Below are 19,263 nucleotides of genomic sequence, written 5' to 3'. Positions count from 1 at the left end.
TCTGGATACAAATAACCACAAAATCTATGAAGCACGTGAAGATGTGTATCCCGATGCACAAAATCTATGATGCCAACCCATACAACGTCGGGAGAGTGTTTTGAGTATGCCACGGGAGTCAGGAAATCATTACTCAATCGTAAAACATTTAACAAAACTTTCACGTTTTTTTAGATAATTTTAAATTTAAAGTCATCCACACAATCACTAGTGGATCCACCGATCCGCACAAACCGGCTCGGAAAAGGTAAAAACCATGGAAATCGGAAAATAAAATAAAGAATGCTGATTTTCGAACTAGAACGTATTCACTCGGTCAATACTCGTCTGACGTGGCACGGACACCGAACCATAGATATTTTTACTAATAATACACAAGTGCACATTTTTTTTATGGGGATTGATGTTGTGCTCCCCAGGAAAAACATCTACAATTCTGTGTTCATACCATGTCATCCGATTCTAAAGCAAGTCAGTCACGTTATCACTTATCACCACCAATGTTTAATAAAAAAAAGGGAAGAAAACAAGTACAAGAGGAATTGGTCTTGCAAGTTAGGTATCTCGTCATTTTTCTTGAAAGAGAAAGGTCATAATCGACATTTTCACTAATAATAATGCTGTAAAGCCACTGACTTTGGACTTTTGTCTCTTTGTCATCGCTACGTCGAACCGAAACGCCTCTGTTTTTCAATTTTTTTCTCCGAAAAATTCAATCCGAATCGTGCTGGGGTGACACAAGGGTGACAAGAACTCGTGGTCTCGTGCACATTAATGTAGATTCTTTTCCGCGAGATACGATAATAAAAGCATCTACAGTTATGTGCACGCCACCACATCATTTTTTTCACTTTGGTGTCTCCGTTTGTGTCATTCCAGCATTTTCCAATCCCCTCCATTCTCAACCTTCAACTTTAACTACTTCTTTTTCTCTCTTTGTTTTAGCGCTCTAATTCTCCTTCTAAGAAATCCTATTTTATCGAAGAGAGGATAGAACCCTAGAAAGCGAGAGACGAATCGATTAGAAGAGCTTCAAAACTGTATTTCCATGGCGGCATTTTGATTTTCTCGTTTTGTTCTCACGAAATCGCGTTGAAAAGCTCATTTACCAGTTATTTTCGTTAATTTATCCATTACAAGTTTAAAAATTTAGGTTGGAACTTGGAAATCGCTTACATCTTCGTTCTTATTTGGAAATTCCGAGAAAAACGATATACAATCCCGTTAGATTTTCGTTTTTGACTCTGAATTGTAAAATAGGTTTGGTTTCTTTACTGGTTTTGATCTGAGACGGAAATGAAGGATAAGGAGATATTGTTTTATTGGATTGTTTGAAGATTTGGATGAAAAAAATAGGAGAACTAACTGGAAAGGCGGAATTTTTTTGGTCCAGTTTTCGATGTTTTTGAAGACCAAATATGTGGTGGATTAATTTTTATTTATTTATTTTTTGTTGTTATCTGGATAGCCTAATTTTATAAAATCTTGTACATTAGCAGTGTTATTCTCGAGTTCTGTAGTATATCTGCCTGGTGAAGCTGAAATCACTAATGCTTAATCGTGTTTTTGGTTGTTGATGATCTTAAAGATTAATTAGAGTGGATTTAGTCGAAAAATCTTTGTCAAATTTAAACAAGGCAGTGATGGCGGTGTTCGGATGTTCTGCTCCTATTTCTACTTCTCCCTGCATTTGCAGACCTTTACAGATGCAATCTCAGATCCAAAAGTGCTTCTTTGCTTCTTCATTTACTCATACAAAGAGAGAAATCCAAAACGCTAGGGTGAATGTTTTGTCCAGGGCTCGAGAGGGTTCAACTTCTTCGATTGCTTCCTTTAATGAGGTTGTGAAGTGGTAGATTATTTGATTTTGCTATTGTTTTGGTTGGAATTATTAATTAATGATTGTCTTTTATGATCTTTTCTGGTTTGTACAGTTAATCGAGTCTTTGATAAGTCGGGTGGATTTATCCGAAGAGGAGGCTGAAGCGTCTCTTGATTTTTTACTGAATGAAGCTAATGAAGCCTTGATCAGTGCTTTTCTTGTTCTCTTGAGAGCCAAAGGAGAGACCTTTGAAGAAGTACTTGAAAATTTCAATAATTCTTCAAAGATAAAAGAAAGCACATTGGGTTCTTTAGATTGTAGATATTAATTAACATTTTTTGATTTGCAGATTGTAGGATTAGCAAGGGCAATGATCAAATGCTGTAAGAAGGTTGAAGGAGTGGGTGATGTAGTTGACATTGTTGGGACAGGTGGCGATGGTGCGAACACTGTTAACATCTCAACAGGTGCTTCGATTGTTGCTGCAGCTGCTGGTGCAAAAGTTGCTAAGGTGAGAAGTCCCCTTCACACGATGAGTAATGCTAGAAATTGTTTTGGTATGATTTCCAATTAATTGGGACTAGAGAATAAAGAAAAAAAAATACGATGAATGACACTGTGTCGTCCTTGCAGCAAGGGAACCGTTCGAGTTCTTCTGCTTGTGGAAGTGCCGATGTATTAGAAGCATTGGGAGTAGCTATTGACTTGGAGCCTGAGGTTAGTGCAGCATAATTAGATTGTTAAATGGTGAACCAATTTATTTATTTATTTATTTTTAATTATTTGAATGTTGTGTTGGGTAAGACACCCAATTAATGAAGATCTTTGGCTCTCAAACGTTTGACCGATTAAATCAAAACAACAATAATAGATTCACAAGGCTTTAAGACATACATGTTTGGTTTGTGAATCTGAGACAGAATGGAATAGAAATAATAATATAGAATTCCTTGGATGCTTTTAATCTTTCTTACAATGATTCCAAAACCTTCAAGGAATGTAGAACCTGCAAAAGGGGTTAGAAAACAGTGTGCACAACCAGCTCATGAATGGACAACTTGTATCTGCAAAGTCTAAGTTTCTTGATACCAGAGAACTGGGTTCAAATCCATCGTCTCCCTTCCCATTAATTCACTTGTCTTGAGAGAAAAAAGTTAAAAGAAAATAAAAGATCCCTATGCATTCACCACATCAATGTAGTGGTCATGGTGAAATACTAAGGGGAAATTCATTTAAACAGTCCTCTGTCCACTTTGCTAGGTGATGTTGTAAACGATGCATACAATATCATTTGTGAGCAAGACTATTCGAAAGAAACAGAAAAATTGATCTGGAAATCAGATCAGGAAAAAAAAAAAAAATCTTCATCATCATATGAAAAGAAAATTTGTACAACTTCCTGATGTAAGTTGCAAAAATTCCCGACAACTTGTTGAAATCTTTACTCTCTTCTTTGGCTCGTGTAAGATACTCCAAAAAGATACTCCTCATTTCTGAGGTTCCATTGTTCTACAACCACTTGTAACTCTGAAATCGGCAATTTTGGCATCATCTTTTTCAGTATTGATTTTTTAATTTGTTTCTCCATTATTCATCCTTGTGGCGATCCTCCAAATGGGCTTTCTTGTTGTGGTACCTATTTTTATACAAGGGTCGGGCTGATTCTTTAATGTTCTCTGCAAATGTTTTGCATAATGGAGCACCTACAAAAGTATTAAAACCTAGCAGTGGAAAACAAATGCATGCTTTATATCACCTAAAACCCAATCTATATATAGGTGCACCGTCAAAACCTACGTTGCAGGGAGTCATGGACAGCCTGGAATGGGTGCTACAAACATGTCCCTCTCTTAAGCTTTATGCGTGTCTATTAATTTTATAACTGCACTGTGGGTTGCATAGAGTCTGGGTATGGAGTTCCGTTTGAGAATTCCTGGCATTCAGTTTTCCCAAATTGCATGATATTAATTATAGGACTTGCTGCACCTAAACCACTGTTCTTTTGTTTGTAGTAAATCTTCTGCAGGTCAGTGGTGATTAATTTTTCTTTTTTCTCCGAATTAGGGAGTAAAGAAATGTGTAGAGGAAGCAGGCATTGGTTTTATGATGGCACCAAGATACCATCCGGCAATGAAAATCGTTGGTCCTGTGAGGAAAAAACTTAAAGTGAAGACTGTATTCAATATCTTGGGTCCAATGCTGAATCCTGGTCGAGTACCATTTGCAGTCGTTGGCGTGTACAAGGAAGATATTGTAAGTTCCTACATTATGGATTGTAGCAAGATTAGGTTTACCCTCTTTTGACAATATTAGTTAAAGTTTCTATTTTGTGCAATTTGTTGAAGGATTTTGCTTATGTTTTGAAGATGGTCACTTTTGGGTCCTATCATTTATGTTGTTCTTATTTAGGGTGAACAGCAGCTTAGAAAAGTGCACATCTAGTATGTGAGTTGAAATAGCACAAGTATAAGGAAACAGTATTCCCCAGAGCTAAAACCTTTTGATCAGATGAGATAATTTTACATTTTCTAAAGGAAAATGCTGACCTGACTTCCTTTGAAACTGCGCTCAACACTGTGCTGAAGTGGTCGTGGCAAGAGAACCATATTTTTTTAATTGTATCTCAAGGAAAAATCTATGGTTCTCTGCCCACTGCCACATCAGGGCAATGTTGAGTACAGTGGCGAAGGAAGTAGTTTAGAACTACTCTTTTCTAAAATATGCTCTTGATAAACTTTCATGAGGTCTAGCCCTCATGGAAGGTGAGTTGATCCCATGACCTAAGTTCAAATCCCGTTGAACCCACTTTCATTGATAGGTGATAATCACTAAGCCGTTGCCTGCCTAGCAAAAAAAACCTGGCCCTCATGCAAAACTTTGCCACTTTCTTTAAAGAGTATCCATAAGTGTACTATGGTAGATTAATTGCAAACAGAAAATTGTTTCAAGGTCCATATGAATATGTCTGTATGTAATTGGATGGTGAGTTACTTCTTATGCAGTTGGATGTTCTGTTACTCAAACAATCTTGATATTCTACTGCTAGAACATGCAACTTTTATTTTGGCCCCAAAATCTTTGGGATAAGACTTTGATGATTATGATGATGATGTAAAGTGAGCTGTACAGTCAATTTTCTAGACCTTACCAGGACTTAATTGTTCTGTGTCGCTTATTCTTGAGTGTGTCACTTGGATTATATTGACAAAGATCGATCTTCAGTACTCATGTGATGTTTAAACTATAAAGTGCTCTCTACCTAGCATTTCACTTATGAGCTTAATTTATTTTATTTATTTCATTCTTGTATGCTTGGAGGGAATAATATAAGTCTTTGGCTGAATTTTGCCTTTTACTAGTTTAAAACTGACTTGATGCTTTGTTAAGAAAATTCTTCTTCATTCTTGGACAGGTTGTCAAAATGGCTAAAGCACTGCAAAGGTTTGGCATGAAAAGAGCATTAGTTGTTCATTCAGAGGGTTTGGATGAAATGAGCCCCCTTGGTGAGATCCCTTGTTTAATATTTTGATTGTGGTCACTCTCTAATCTTTTTCTGTCTCGACTTCTCATCTTTGGTAATTCATCTTACTTAAAGATCAATGATTTTTACCGGTTTTGACAGGGCCTGGACTGGTCCTTGACGTTACTCCAGAAAAGATTGAGAAGTTCCCATTTGATCCATGTAACGATCTTCTTGTCACACCCACTTTTCCAATTTTCAGCTATTTTAAAGAATTGATCTGATCTACACCCAATTTTTCCACCTACAGCGGCTGGGCCCACATAGAGATATTGTTGGACAACCCAACTGCACAGTGAGTTGGCCATACCATGGGCACCATCCTCAAAAAATAAGTCAATTCTGGCATACCTTTAATGAAAAGATGACTTGAACCTGAAACTCTGGACCACTCAATTACTTTGTCAATTTGGGTTAATTTTCATATGATTAGTATGCCCATACGATTTGTGGCCATTGGCTTCAGGGGTGGATTTAGAGTGGGGGCACTTGCCCCCACAAGAGTTTTCAAATTCTATGGATTAATGTGCTATTGTGACAGGTTTTAGCGGCGGATAAAGAAATCTGTCACTATTGCCCCCACAATTTTTTTTCCTCTCTTAGTTGCCCCCACAACTATTTTTTTCACTCTTACTTGTCCCCACAAATTTTTTTCTACACTTGGTTGCCCCCACATGAGCAAAATCCTTGCTCTTCCCCTGATTGGCTTAGATTTTTATTTATTTATTATTATTTGTTATTATTTTTTATCATGGGCTTTATGAACAATCTGAATTTCAATACATGGGTCCAAGCCCAAAATGGCTCAAATCAAATGGGCCGGAGTTGCCTGTTACATGCCATTGCTTGGGCTATGTGCTCCAAGGTTGGGAAAAATATTAATTGATTTAATTGGCCTGAAGAATGTGCCATGCAACAACATTTGACATGAGCAACATGGACTGGTACTTGGGACCAACTCCTACACTAGTCAAGCTAATTCTTGGCTACTGGTTCACCAAGGGGTGTGCCATGAAGAAAGAGTTGACATGACCAACATATGGACTGGTGCTTATTGCCAAAAACATTTAGACTTCTAACCCTACCAAAAGTGGCTGACAGTTCTAAAACATTATGGGCCATCCATTCACTGTTCACTCTGAGTATGTTTTCCTTGCAGTTAGATTTTTCTAGAATGACCTGATTTTTTACTTGGATGATCTCCATGGTGAAGACATTGTCTCCCTCGACTCATCTCTGTTGGAACCCACAGATTGATGTAAAGAAAACTTGTAAACAAAGTTGTGTAAGATTATCCTAACCCATATATAATGTGTCAGCAATATATGGAAGCTTCTCTACCTTGATGTGGTTTGGTGCCATGTCACACCTTTGGGTCCAATGTCCACATAACTTTTTGGTCCACCCTTTGATGAACCTACACCCTGAGATTAGGCTTGATTGTTGATTCTTAGGGTTTAAATTTGAGCCATTTTTATCACAGCTTCATAAATTGGTCCATAGAGTCAGGTGGAAAACATTGGGTCCAAGTCCATGATGAAACAATGATCAAATTCAACTCAGATTAGGCTGTTTAAGTGTGTTGGTTCATCAATGTTGGTCTATAAGCTTCAACTTGTATACCACAGCCATAGGGCTTGTTGTGTCAGAATTGGATGAATTTTGGAAGGATGATCTCATGATGGATGTACTCACCGAACATAACCCCTTGACTGATATCCATGTGGGCTCCAGAGGGTATGTAAATCGATGTCAAATTGAGTGTAGGTCTGGTACTTAATATTATCTAAAAATTTGAATTTCTTTTTAATATTGTAAAATTCAATTAACCCAGTACATGATGTGCTTTGTTAGTGGATTTTGGTATTCCTCGATGTACTCTAGAAAGCTTGCGAGGTGGAGGTCCAGAGTTCAATGCAGATGCACTAAGGTGTGTGCTATCTGGTGAGAGAGGATCCATAGCAGATGCATTTGTAAGTCTCTTCTTTCATTAATGTAGATTTTAAGATACTATATTTCTTCTCTGAGTGTTGATGGGTTCAATCACCCACTAATTTATTGCCCACAAAAGCACACTTGCCTAGCAACAAAAAAAAATGTTTCCGATTTTGTAACTCTAAAATTTTGTGAACTGGGAACCACAAAAGACCTTAGTTAAGTAGATGAGTTATTTGAACCATTAGTTGTATTACTGGATCCCCGACTTTTTCATTAATTATTTTCTATCAATCACCTATGTGGTTATTTCTACAGATGGAAGTAGAATGTGGTATGACCTAGTTATTGAACCTTGGGGCTTGCTTCATCAATTATGTTCTTTCCTTCCCCGTATAAATAATCATGTCGTCTTCATTATGGAAACCTTAAGCCAAAGATTGGGGTTCCTCCATTCAATTCTGTACATGTCCTTTGATACACTATAAACATACAAAGAAGTAAATTTTCTTTCACTTTGTTAGATGATCAAATCCATGTTTGGAATCTAACACAACCCTCTCCTCCTTTTCATTTTCTTAGGTGATTATTTATTAAAGTTCAGGAAATAAGAGAAATCAAGGTTGACACATTAGAAACTAGAAGAGAACCCAAAACCATATTCAATCAAAAGTGTATTTAAGTAATCGTTTAGGTTTTGGAGCTTGCAAAGGCCTTGATATAGTACTTCTCTCGAAATTTTCCAAGTATTGGCTTGAGTTCTTCTGTCAAAGGAATTTCCTCGAGTTTATTTGGGTTTTTAAGTGAAAAGGTCACCATTTGAGGGTGGCCCAGGTCTTGATTCAAATTGAGCTTTTTTCTACAATGCAATCAAGTTTTATGTAAGGGTCAGGTTCTGGTGACATGGAAAATGACTCATGTAAAAACGCATGATCCTACCATGCAAACACGAAATCCAATGGTCAGGATTCATCTTTGGGATAAATATCCTCAAGATATGCATTATTGGGTTACACAACTCTCGATCATTGGATTTCATGTTTACATGGTCAGGATCATGGGTTTTTTACATGAGTCATTTCCATGAATCAGCAAAGTCCAACGATTTATGTAATGTTGTCTAATACATCTTGAAAGATTAATGATAAACTGACTCGAAAAAAGCCACTCGAAATTCACTCGTTGACGTGGAAGTGTGTACGGAACCATAGATCTCTTTCCTTGTGTATCTTGATGAAAAAGATCTATGGTTCTGTGCACATGCCACGTCAGGGAGTGAATTTCAAGTGGCTTTTTTTGAGTCAGGTTATCGCAACTCATCTTGAAAACCATGTATTCATTTACACTAAAATTGAGAAGTTGAACAGTGGTATGATACCTTTTTAGCTGTCTGAGTAACTTGGTTGGTTATATCCTAGAATTAGTTTCTTTCTGTGCTTGAGTGTTTCTCTTTCAAGAGAATAATTGTTGCTTGAACAAATTTTGGTTAAAGTAGCACAAACATCTTCTTCTTCTTCGTGTAAGACACTTACGTATAGGAGGATAATATGTAACGTGGGTGTTTGATAACTTTGATTCCCTAGTAATTTCATACTCTGAAAGATTTTTTATTTATTTATTTATTGAACGAAATCAATCAGATCCTAAACGCCGCAGCAGCTCTCTTAGTAAGTGGGATTGCAAGCAGTCTAGCTGAAGGTGTAGCCCTGGCTCGCGAAACACATTTATCAGGGAAAGCTCTCAAGACACTGGAGTCTTGGATCAGTATCTCCAATGTAAGTCAAATATGATTATGAATTATGAACCATGATTGCTACTCAGCCAAATCCAATTTGACTCTACCGAGTCATAATGGGGATAGATCGGTCCAAGCAAATTCCCATAAAACTAGAACTCTCATATCTCGACTGATCTCAGATATATAAGAATTTAAATTTATGTTATTTGATATAAAAGTGCTATTTTGTATGTAAGCATCTATCAGTCCATTTTTAATGGGGGAAAACTAGTTTATTTCTAGGTCTAAATCAAATCAGGCCAACATTAATTTGGAATGTAATTAGGAGGGATTGTCTTGGGCAGTTCAAACCGAAATTGGTTGGTCCAAACTATGATCGACACCTAAAAACCAGTTCTTTAGACCATTTATTTATGTCCGCTTTTATGACCTCAAATTCCAATTATTTATGTCTTCGCTCTAATATCATTTTCTTCTCTGACCATCGCAGAAGGTGAAGGATGAAGCTACAGTTGGAATCGTCTGAATTTCAAGGATGACGACTTTGCATCGCTGCAAAATTGAATCCCATTATTGATGTTTTCACCAATAAAAACATTTCCCAAATTGTTTGAATTAATGACTTGTAAAAGAAAAGTAGTTATAAAGTTAATGAGTTAGTTATTTATTATAAAATAAATTCAAAATGAGTTTGAAGACATGTTAGTACCTTTTCACATTCAATACTTTCCATTGTCAGAGTAAATTAAGGGATATGCCTTGAGAACACCTTGACTTATAACTATCAATGTTTGATAAATGACATACTTTCAGATACACAAATGTAAGAAGTCAAAGCTGGATCAGAAGCTGAAATGGCTCAGACATACTTGGTGGAGAGGGAAAGCAAATGTGTGTAACAAAAAAAATGTAAGACTTTTTTGTCCTTCATTTTCATAATTCTTGGAATTCTGATTTCTGCCCCTGTGGTCCATGGTTTTAAATCTTGTCGGAGATTGAGATGACTCGCCCGAGATTGAGATCACTAAATCATGTGATAATATTTAATGTTGGTGAACGAGACAGCTGATCAATGTGATACTTTTAACATGATTTTGTTTGATAAACGAGACAGCCGAGATGTTCATTTAAAAAAAAAACAGACATTCGAGAGGAAAAAAACGTAAAATCATGAGCCCTCTTTGTACTTCTTCAAGTCCATTGAAAAAGTATAACAAACTCTACGTACTTGAATTTTAACTAGATCTGATTTCTTTGAAGGCTAAAATTAGAACTTAGAATTTGAAAATAACTTTCACTTCGGCTTCTTCATGAAGTCATTATTGAAGAAAGTGTTCTTGAATCCAAAGGTCAATATTGTAGCTCCCACCCTTTCATTGTATTGTCGTTAGTAGATACCCCCTAATGACACATTCTTTTTTTTTTTTCTTCTATTGTAGCTTCCTTTGATGTTTTTCTCAACTTTGAACATAAGTATTCCATTCGAACTAAGTAGTTGATCCTAGCTCTTCAAACACATTATTTCTATTCAAACCTAATGTGTTGACAATCAAACTTGCAGTATCCATCACTGTTGGCATAGGAGTCATGACAATTTTACCAAGCACCGGGAACCATAAAAGATTTTGAACATATCGATTGTGATGGTAAGCTCTCCAATGGGGAGGTGAAGGGTATTAGTCTCATGTTGCTATTTCTCAACGAACGCAAAAATATACACTTTTTTGGTGTATTTGTATGAGCACTTTTCGATATCTTATAATCTTGATTCTTGAATGTTCAACCTTAAGTACAACACATTTCGACTCCTGTCGTAAATCCCAACTAGTTAGCTTCATGGTGTGTTGCACATATCTTAGTATATCTTGTTCCTACGTAATAAATATTATATTATATTTTGATAAAATTAAAAAAAATTATTAATTACTTAAAAATTATACCTATCCCTTCCATATGTCCATTGCAACATGAGTTCCAAAACTTTTTAGAATGGAATGGTCTTTCGGCCCATCGGGAAAAACTGTGGGTGTTTTCAGTTCTTCCTCAATATTTATATAGGGTCCGGCATCATTGGCTACACCCAAAGCTTCTGGTTCAAAGCGTGCTTGTTAACGACATCTCCGATTGGAAGCAGTTTGTCTAACATGATCCGTACACAATTTTTTTTTTATATATATCAATCAGTATGATATTACTGAGCGTGTTCACATATAGTCGGTAGTCTCATACTGAAAATTTTAATAACCACTCGATAGGTGCCTATCGGAAGTTTTATATATGGTTCGACACTAGACCACTAAACAGATTGAAAACGATGAATAAATCATTTAGAGCAATGAAATCTAATGAAAATTCAATACGCACGTTGAATTCACCATTTAGACACCTTATTCAAGTAATTTGGAACATTATAATAAATCCAAAGATTTCAAAAAAAAAAAAAAAATGATTAGATTTAACTTAGAGGAAAACTATAATTTAACTTGCATTGTGAGGTAATGCAACTATGATAATGACAAAGACACAAATTTGAAGAGAATAGAAAGTTTTAGGTTGTTGAGGATGTTGAGAGAGATGGGAAGCTTTGGGGTTTTTAATCGTTTTAGGGCTTAAGTCGAGAATAACTTTTATTTCATTCGGTAGTTCATTAATGGGTGTGTGCATTCAGAATTTTTTACTTTTTAACATTCCTATAAATAAATTTCTACCGCTTCAACTTATAGAGTCTTGTATAGAATTCTATATCAAAAGTGATCAAATTTCTACCTATCTTATTATATTAAGATCCGATTGGGTACAGAAAAAATTGTGTGATGTGTAAGTGGGTATATAGAGTATTTTGATGTGTGCAAATAGACTCTCCCCTTCAAAATGTTTTTTTTTTTTTTTTTTAAAGATAACCATGATTAATAAACGACAAATCTTTCCTCTCAAAAGTCTTTAGTTATGTCAAGGTTATTTCAACAGCTTCTAGAAGCTTACATAAATTTTGACTCATCAAGCTAACAACATGAGCAACATAGGTAGTCTTCCAATGACTCGTGCTAGAGTGACCTCAAGTTGGAACTTCATTTGACACTTCTTAATATGAAAGTGGGTAGGAATCATGAATGTTTTTCACTCGTATTTCGATGAAAGTATTTGTAATTCCATATACTTTCACATCAAAATGTGTGATGTGAGGTTCTAGTCTGAGGTCACTACAACATTATTCTCTTTGAATTAATCTTTTATACCCTCTTTGTTTGGGAGCAACTCCCTCTAATTTTGACTCAACTGAGTGAGTGTGTGTGAGAGAGAGAGAGAGTGAGTCGACTAGAAATCCTATAACACACTCCTCACATTATAACACCGTTCAAACAATTTCAATAGTTATTTACAATTATGATAAGGCTCTTATAAAATCCTAGCCTACTCACCTCCTCAAAAAAAATAAATAATAATAAAATAAAATAAAATTTTTATTGACACCCAACTTTTATTTTTTATCGGGGGTGTAATAAGTAAACGTTGGGGTACCAATAGCATGTCTCTCTCTCTCAAAATGGATTTTTTCTTGCTTTGACAAGCGTTCTAAAACTCTATCAAGAAGCCTTTAAAAATATAGTTTTTGAACGTGATTACCAATATTTATGCAATTGCTATTCTTATAGAAGTGATTCAAATAGAAGTGCTTTTGTCGGAAGCAACGTTTTTCCAGATGAAGCTGCAATGATTGGTTGGTAAAGGTATGATCTTTTTCAGAAATGCCAGTGAAAAGGAATATAAGCAATTTTCCACGTCATATAGAATTTATTATTATAGTACCCCCAAAATAGGGGTATTATCGTCCAAACAAACCCTTCACTTTAATTTTCATCCAATGTTCGCAAATTGTAGAACCATAAAGTTGGTCCAGACAATTTCTCGCATTTGTTTATTTTCAGTTTTAGAACCTGTTTGGATACACACAAAATAATAACTTTTTTAACTTTTGAAAGTTAAAATGTTATAAAGTCGGTTTGAATTCATTTTAAAATATTAAAGAAAATTACTTTCTACTTTCTAAAAATTACTTTTTTCTAAAATTATTTTCTTTTTAAATAGACTCTTAACATCTAATATAAAACAAGAAGTTGCGTTATTATCTAACTATAATTTTACTTGAAAAAGTGCTTTTGAGTGTGAGAAGTGATTTCCAAATGCTATCCCAAACACTACCTTAGATGGGCCCATGGACTTAGCAGTCCTTGATAATGAAGCTACTAGAAAGCATTCAATCATACACGTTTATTAATAGTTCTTGGGCCATCTTCACTGCATCCAATAATGTTGTAGAAGCTCGTGATATAGTGGGCCCTTTAAATGGACAAGTGGATCCCACTTCCCATGTGATTTAGTGTGGGCCCAATTGGATTCTTGAAAAGGGCACTTCATATAAAGCAAATCGTCCTTTGAAAAGCCTGCAACCTTTTGACTCTACTTTTAGGTGAAATTTGAAATTTTAATTGTTTTGTTGTGGAGCATGACTTCAAATATTTTACATCAACAATCACACTTTTCCAATCAACCCTACGACAAAATTATGATCATGTACAATGACTCTATTATGAACACAATCCATCAAAAATACATGTTTCGAGAAATTTCTTCGCGTGATTTTAGATCTAAAATGCTTTTGGGATCAAAATTATGATTTGATAACGACTTTGTTTCTAGCTTGCAACCAAACGCAGAAGATGAAAATAAGTGTTGTCCGGATCAACTTTCTACTTTTGACATTTACGTGAATCTTCGGAAATTAGAATTATGAGTTTTTAGGTTGATTATAATTCAATGATAAACAAGATCAAATATTTTAATATAATATAATTATTAAAATATTCAAAGCAAAAAAGTTATTTTACTAAAAAACACTTCATAAGTATTCTTACCAAACAATCACTTATTCAGAAACACTTTCGCTAGAGTTGCATCTAACTAAAATACTTCTAACGCATGGCATTCCCGAGGATTGGGCATGTATTGGTTTGGTTAGAAGAGTTTACGCCCAAAGTGAGATAACGCTGAGGTATTATTAGAAGGTTCGGCAAGAGTCGAGAGATGTTGTTGATTGTTGTTTGATAACCGTGTTCAAGAAGTATCGTGTTGTAATGAAGTAAGTAGAAGCTCGACTTATGTTACCCAATTTATTGCTACTAGTCTGAACCACAAACCAGTTTGTAGTAGGGTTCGTAAAATCAAGCAAACTATGAACCCATCAAATTTTGGTTGGGTTCAACGAATCAAATAATTTTCTAATTGGCTCGGTGAACCAAACCAATTTTTTTTTTTTTTAATTATTCATATTTTAAATTTGAATTATTTTATTTTTATTTAATTTAGAATTTTTTAACATTACAATCGTACTTATAACTTATATACTTGAATTATATATATATATATATATATATATATATATATAAATGAATCAAGAAACAAATTATCTCTACCTATCCCTACGAACGGGGTTCATTCTGGAGTGGTGAACCAGGTAACATAAGCTAGGACTATTGTTTAGTAAAAACAACTCTTAGATCACATGGTATTGATTGGCAATCAATACTTTATGTTCATTAATGAATGAACTTGGTTGATGGGTCCCATCCCAAAACTCTCAACATGATGTGATTGTATTAATCGAACGAATGACCTTAGTGTAATCTTTTGCTTTCAGTGCTCCCGGTAGTACAGTATCACTCCCCAAAATTTAATGGATAACTGACCTTTTTCAAAGGTAAACTTTGAAAATTTAATAGTAGTGGGTTCAAGTGCAGCTTATATACTCATCAAAAAAGAAAACCTTTTTCCAAAGGCCCTCATTTTCAATGATTCTATTGTCTTCTTTTACGGCTACAATGTTAATATTATCCTTTACGCATGGACTTAACTCCTTTAAATAAAGGAAAAATTACTGAAAGATGATTTAATATTTTAATATTTATAAAAAAGAAATTTATTTTTTTCAAAAATTATCAAAAAATAATTAGATCGCTTCACGGTCCTACGTTTTAGTGACTCACTGAACTGTCCAACATTTTATTGTTTTAAAATAAAAAATACCCTTCTAATGATTAAAACGTTGAACTGTCCCCAACAATTTAGCCGCAGTTTAAAACACTGGATAGTCCAACTAGTTACAAAGACACCGGAGTGTTTGTTGACTTAATTTGTTTTTGGAAAATTTTCAAAAAGTAATTTTCCCTTAAATGTAAGGATCACACGAGACACACCATACTCATTAAGAGAGCGTTCGAAAGCCCTAAAGAGAGCTAAGCATTTTTCAAAACAAGGGTTAGAAGTTTCGAAATGGGCTGATTTTTTGTGAGGATGATCTCTACGATGAAGAGATTATCCTCACAAAAAATCAACTCATTCCATCTCTACGATGAAGAGATTATCCTCACAAAAAATCAACTCATTCCGAAACTTCTAACCCTAGTTTACAAGTTGAAGAATCGTGTACCATCTGATTTTTGTAAATCACTTTTGATGGGGTTAGAAGTTTTGGAATGAGTTGATTTTTTGTGAGAATGATTTCCTCATCATAGACATCATCTTCAGAAAAAATCAGCTCATTCCAAAACTTCTAACCCATACATTAAAAAATGTTTGGCTCACTTTAGGGCATCCGAACGTCACCCATATATATGTAGGGAAATGTTCAGCACCCAATCATTTGTTCAACATGTTTTGTCCTACCTAGGTTAGAAGTTTTGGAATAGGCTGATTTTTGGTGAGGATGATCTCCTCACAAAAAATCAGCCTATTCCAAAACTTCTAACCCATGTAAGACAAAACATGTTGGGTAAATGGTTGGGTGCCAAATGGGACTCATATATATATATAAATGGTTGGGTGCTAAACGGGACCATATATATATATATATATATATATATATATATATATATATATATATATATATGGGTGGCGTTCAGAGGCCTTAAAGTGAGCCAAACATTTTACAAAACATGGGTTAGAAGTTTCAGAATGGGCTGATTTTTTGTGAGGATGATCTCTATGATGAAAAAAATCATCCTCACCAAAAATCAGCTCATTCTGAAACTTGTAATTCTAATTTACAAGTTGAAGAATTGTGGACCGTCCAATTTTTGTAGACCACTTTTGAAAGGGTTAGAAGTTTCAGAACGGGCTGATTTTTGGAGAGGATGATCTCCTCATCATAGAGATCATCCTCACAAAAAATCAGCCAATTCCGAAATTTCTAACCCATGTTTTGAAAAATGTTTGGCACAATGTTTGACTCTCTTTAGGGCCTCTGAATGCCAATCTATATTTATATAACTTGAGAAAATTTATATTTTGAAATTTTTTTTGCAAATAAAACTCTTTTTCTAACCTTAAAATTTTAAGAACCATAGATGGAGGTGTGCACATAACCATAGCTGCTTTTCACTTGTATCTCGATAAAAAAACATCTATGGTTTGTACACATCCATATCATCAATGTGTGAAATGATGTTAATTTTAATGTCACTTCAACATTTTCCAACATTTTATAGTCTAGTTATCAGGTCAATCCACCTGCCCGGCCTAGTTCCCAAGTCCAAACCTGACCCTAAACATCAGGCTCAACCCGACTTGATTGCTACATTGGCATAATAAAACAACCCACAACCGATACATACCGAATCAAACAAGGGAAAAATCCGACCCTTAGCTTCAACCGAATGAATCTTACTCTCCATTCAATTATGTCCTAATGTAAGTTATGAACAATTTTTTTTTCAACATATTTGGGTTGATCTTTTATTTTTATTTTTTGGCTAGGAAAACAAGATTAGTGCTCAATAACTAGTAATGGAGGTAGTTTTGGAACCTAGGTTGTGGTATCAACACTCACCAAGTTTAACCAACTTAGCAAACTGACACCTTCATATTTTGGTCAACTTCAACAGATGTTAATCATGATATGAAGTAATTTGTGTGGTAATATTTGGTGCATGTTGAAGTTCTCGATTCAATGAGAAGGTAAAAAATAATATGGATGAAAATTATATATAAAAGATATGAAAACACTTTAATATTAAAATGAAATTTTCATGATTGTTATAATTATTATTGTCAATCACAATATATGGAAGAATACTGATTTTCTGATGCCTCCCTGTGACATTCACCGCCCTACACCCCCCATCACAGAACTGTATACAATTTGCCTTGAGATACAAAAGAAACAGATTTATGGTTCTACATATCCCGAGGCAAATGATCTACGATTTTGTGGGGTGAGGTGGGATGTGTGTGTGTGGGGGGGGGGGTTTAGAGGAGGGCGTCAGAAAATCATTATTTTATGGAATAAGACGTAAGATGGAATTAATATCTCAAGAAGTACCTGCATATAGATTTGGGTTCATAGGCTTGAAATTCAATTGTATGATGGAGGTTTTATAATTGATTTATGGCCATCTCATTAGGGATGGGTTAGGACTAGTGGTGTATATTTGAGTTGTAGGAACCGAACTTGAACCAAAAAAATTAGTTTATTTTTAGGTTGAAGTAAAATTGAGATCGAAAAAATATATATTTGGGTTTGGATTCAGTTCGAGCTGAACACTTAAGTCTCCAACTGGAAATCGAACCAAATCCAAAAATTTTGAATATTTTATTTTGGTTCGAGCTTTGTTAGGTTTGGTTTTAGATTTATCCCCTCCCCATCTCTAAATTATCATTTCTTTGATCGTATAACCTAAGATTTAAAATATCATATCAATTAAATGTTTCGGTTAACGAAAAAATTGATACAATACTGATCGATACTTCTGATACATACTCGATAAATTTGCTAAACATTCAATGTTTCGTATTGGTATTAGTCGTTACCGATATATATATATATATTTATTGATCAATACATTCAGACATTTTAAACCATGATCATACACCCAACAACCTCTCCCTACAATTGTCAAAGTTTAAAAAAATTATCTTTTTCCCCATCTCCTCCCCCAACTAACCCTACTAAGATAGTGAAGAGAAAAGGCTTTACCAAGTCTCATCCACCATAGAAAAAACCTTGAGATTTGTAAATAAATCATCAAGATTCGTAATAAATCATGAGGTCTTGTTTTATGCATCTCAAGGTCTTTTTGACGGCGGATGAGATTTAATAAGGCTTTTTCCCTCACTATCTTAGTAAGGAAAGTGTCTCTCTATAACTAATAAGAACGTTTGGATTGGGATTTATATCGGGTTTTGAGTTATATTTCCATTCAAGACTATAGTCAAGTTCGGTTTGGGTTTCAGGTCGATTTGGATTTGGGTTGCGGGTACAAGTTCAATTTTACATCCCCAAGGAGGAGTCATCCATTGGGAAAGTATCACAAATTGCATGTTGTCCACGTGGATCCTTGAGATCACTATAAGGGGTGGTGGAGTATTTATTTTAGTTGTAATGCACACTATTTAAGTTTTCAAATTGTATAATAGTGTCTTGGAAATGTTTTCGAAAACGACCAAAATACCCATTGTTTGGGTTTGGAGGGTTTGATGATTTCGACTCTCGATCAAATAATAAGGATCTAATGTTGATTATTAAATTTTTATATATTTTGAAAATGTTAATGGGAATCTTGAGTAATATATAAGGAATTATAAAATAGACAGTATTCATTTCTCCCAAAGCGACAAAAATATCCTTCGATGTGGTGTTCCAAGTTTTGAGTATATCAAGACGATACATACCTTTGAAAATAAGATAAGAGAATTGAAACACCATATTGTATAATACCTTATCTTCTTAAATTCATTTACAAGAAAACTATTTTGTGTATTATTGAGAGAGAGAGAGAGAGAGAGAGAGAGAGTGTTTTTCCAGAAAGAAACATTTACGACGAAATGATCCTAAGAAAATGATTTTTTTTTAAATTTATTTGCGGCCAATGTCGTTTTTTAAGTCTCTGAAAATGAGAAATGAAATTATTTAATTTGGATTTTTTAGTTTGATAGGTAAGTAGGCCAATAATTAGAAGGTGAAAAATCATTTTCTTTCGAGGGAATGGGGTAATACAAAAATAATCATTATTACGGAAAATGATTGTTTTTCTGGTAAAATATATTTGTTCCAAGTGCTGTTGGTTTCAATTAAGTTATCAATACGTTTGAACATAAATCTTAATATACACTAAATCATTTGGTCTGACACATTCCAATTGCCATATTTAAACTTTAGGGTAAATTATCATTTTGTGAGTTGAATTTCACGAAATT

General features: G+C 34.7%; 1 protein-coding gene across 1 annotated transcript; it reads left to right on the top strand.

The window, feature by feature from the left end:
- The first annotated feature begins 776 nt into the window (after positions 1-776).
- LOC147405588 (anthranilate phosphoribosyltransferase, chloroplastic-like) lies at positions 777-9,715 on the top strand. The gene is made up of 11 exons (XM_086433380.1): positions 777-1,153; positions 1,589-1,841; positions 1,935-2,078; positions 2,172-2,333; positions 2,456-2,539; positions 3,887-4,075; positions 5,235-5,325; positions 5,445-5,504; positions 7,197-7,315; positions 8,918-9,052; positions 9,506-9,715. The coding sequence occupies exons 2-11, from the start codon at positions 1,644-1,646 to the stop codon at positions 9,539-9,541; spliced, it is 1,218 nt and encodes a 405-aa protein (XP_086289506.1). The 5' UTR covers positions 777-1,153; positions 1,589-1,643; the 3' UTR covers positions 9,542-9,715.
- The last annotated feature ends 9,548 nt before the right edge of the window (positions 9,716-19,263 follow it).

Source organism: Akebia trifoliata, chromosome 3, assembly GCF_017979445.1.
Source record: "Akebia trifoliata isolate Shusen 1 chromosome 3, ASM1797944v1, whole genome shotgun sequence".
Lineage (NCBI taxonomy): Eukaryota > Viridiplantae > Streptophyta > Magnoliopsida > Ranunculales > Lardizabalaceae > Akebia > Akebia trifoliata.
Note: the sequence above shows the minus strand (reverse complement) of the source record. Positions and strands in the feature narration are given on the sequence as shown.

Excerpts from the sequence above, each read along its gene's own strand:
- LOC147405588 (XM_086433380.1), top strand. The coding sequence starts at position 1,644 with ATGGCGGTGTTCGGATGTTCTGCTCCTATTTCTACTTCTCCCTGCATT. Across the intron at positions 2,079-2,171 it reads AAGGAGAGACCTTTGAAGAA|ATTGTAGGATTAGCAAGGGC; the intron begins GTACTTGAAAAT and ends TTTGATTTGCAG. Across the intron at positions 9,053-9,505 it reads CTTGGATCAGTATCTCCAAT|AAGGTGAAGGATGAAGCTAC; the intron begins GTAAGTCAAATA and ends TGACCATCGCAG.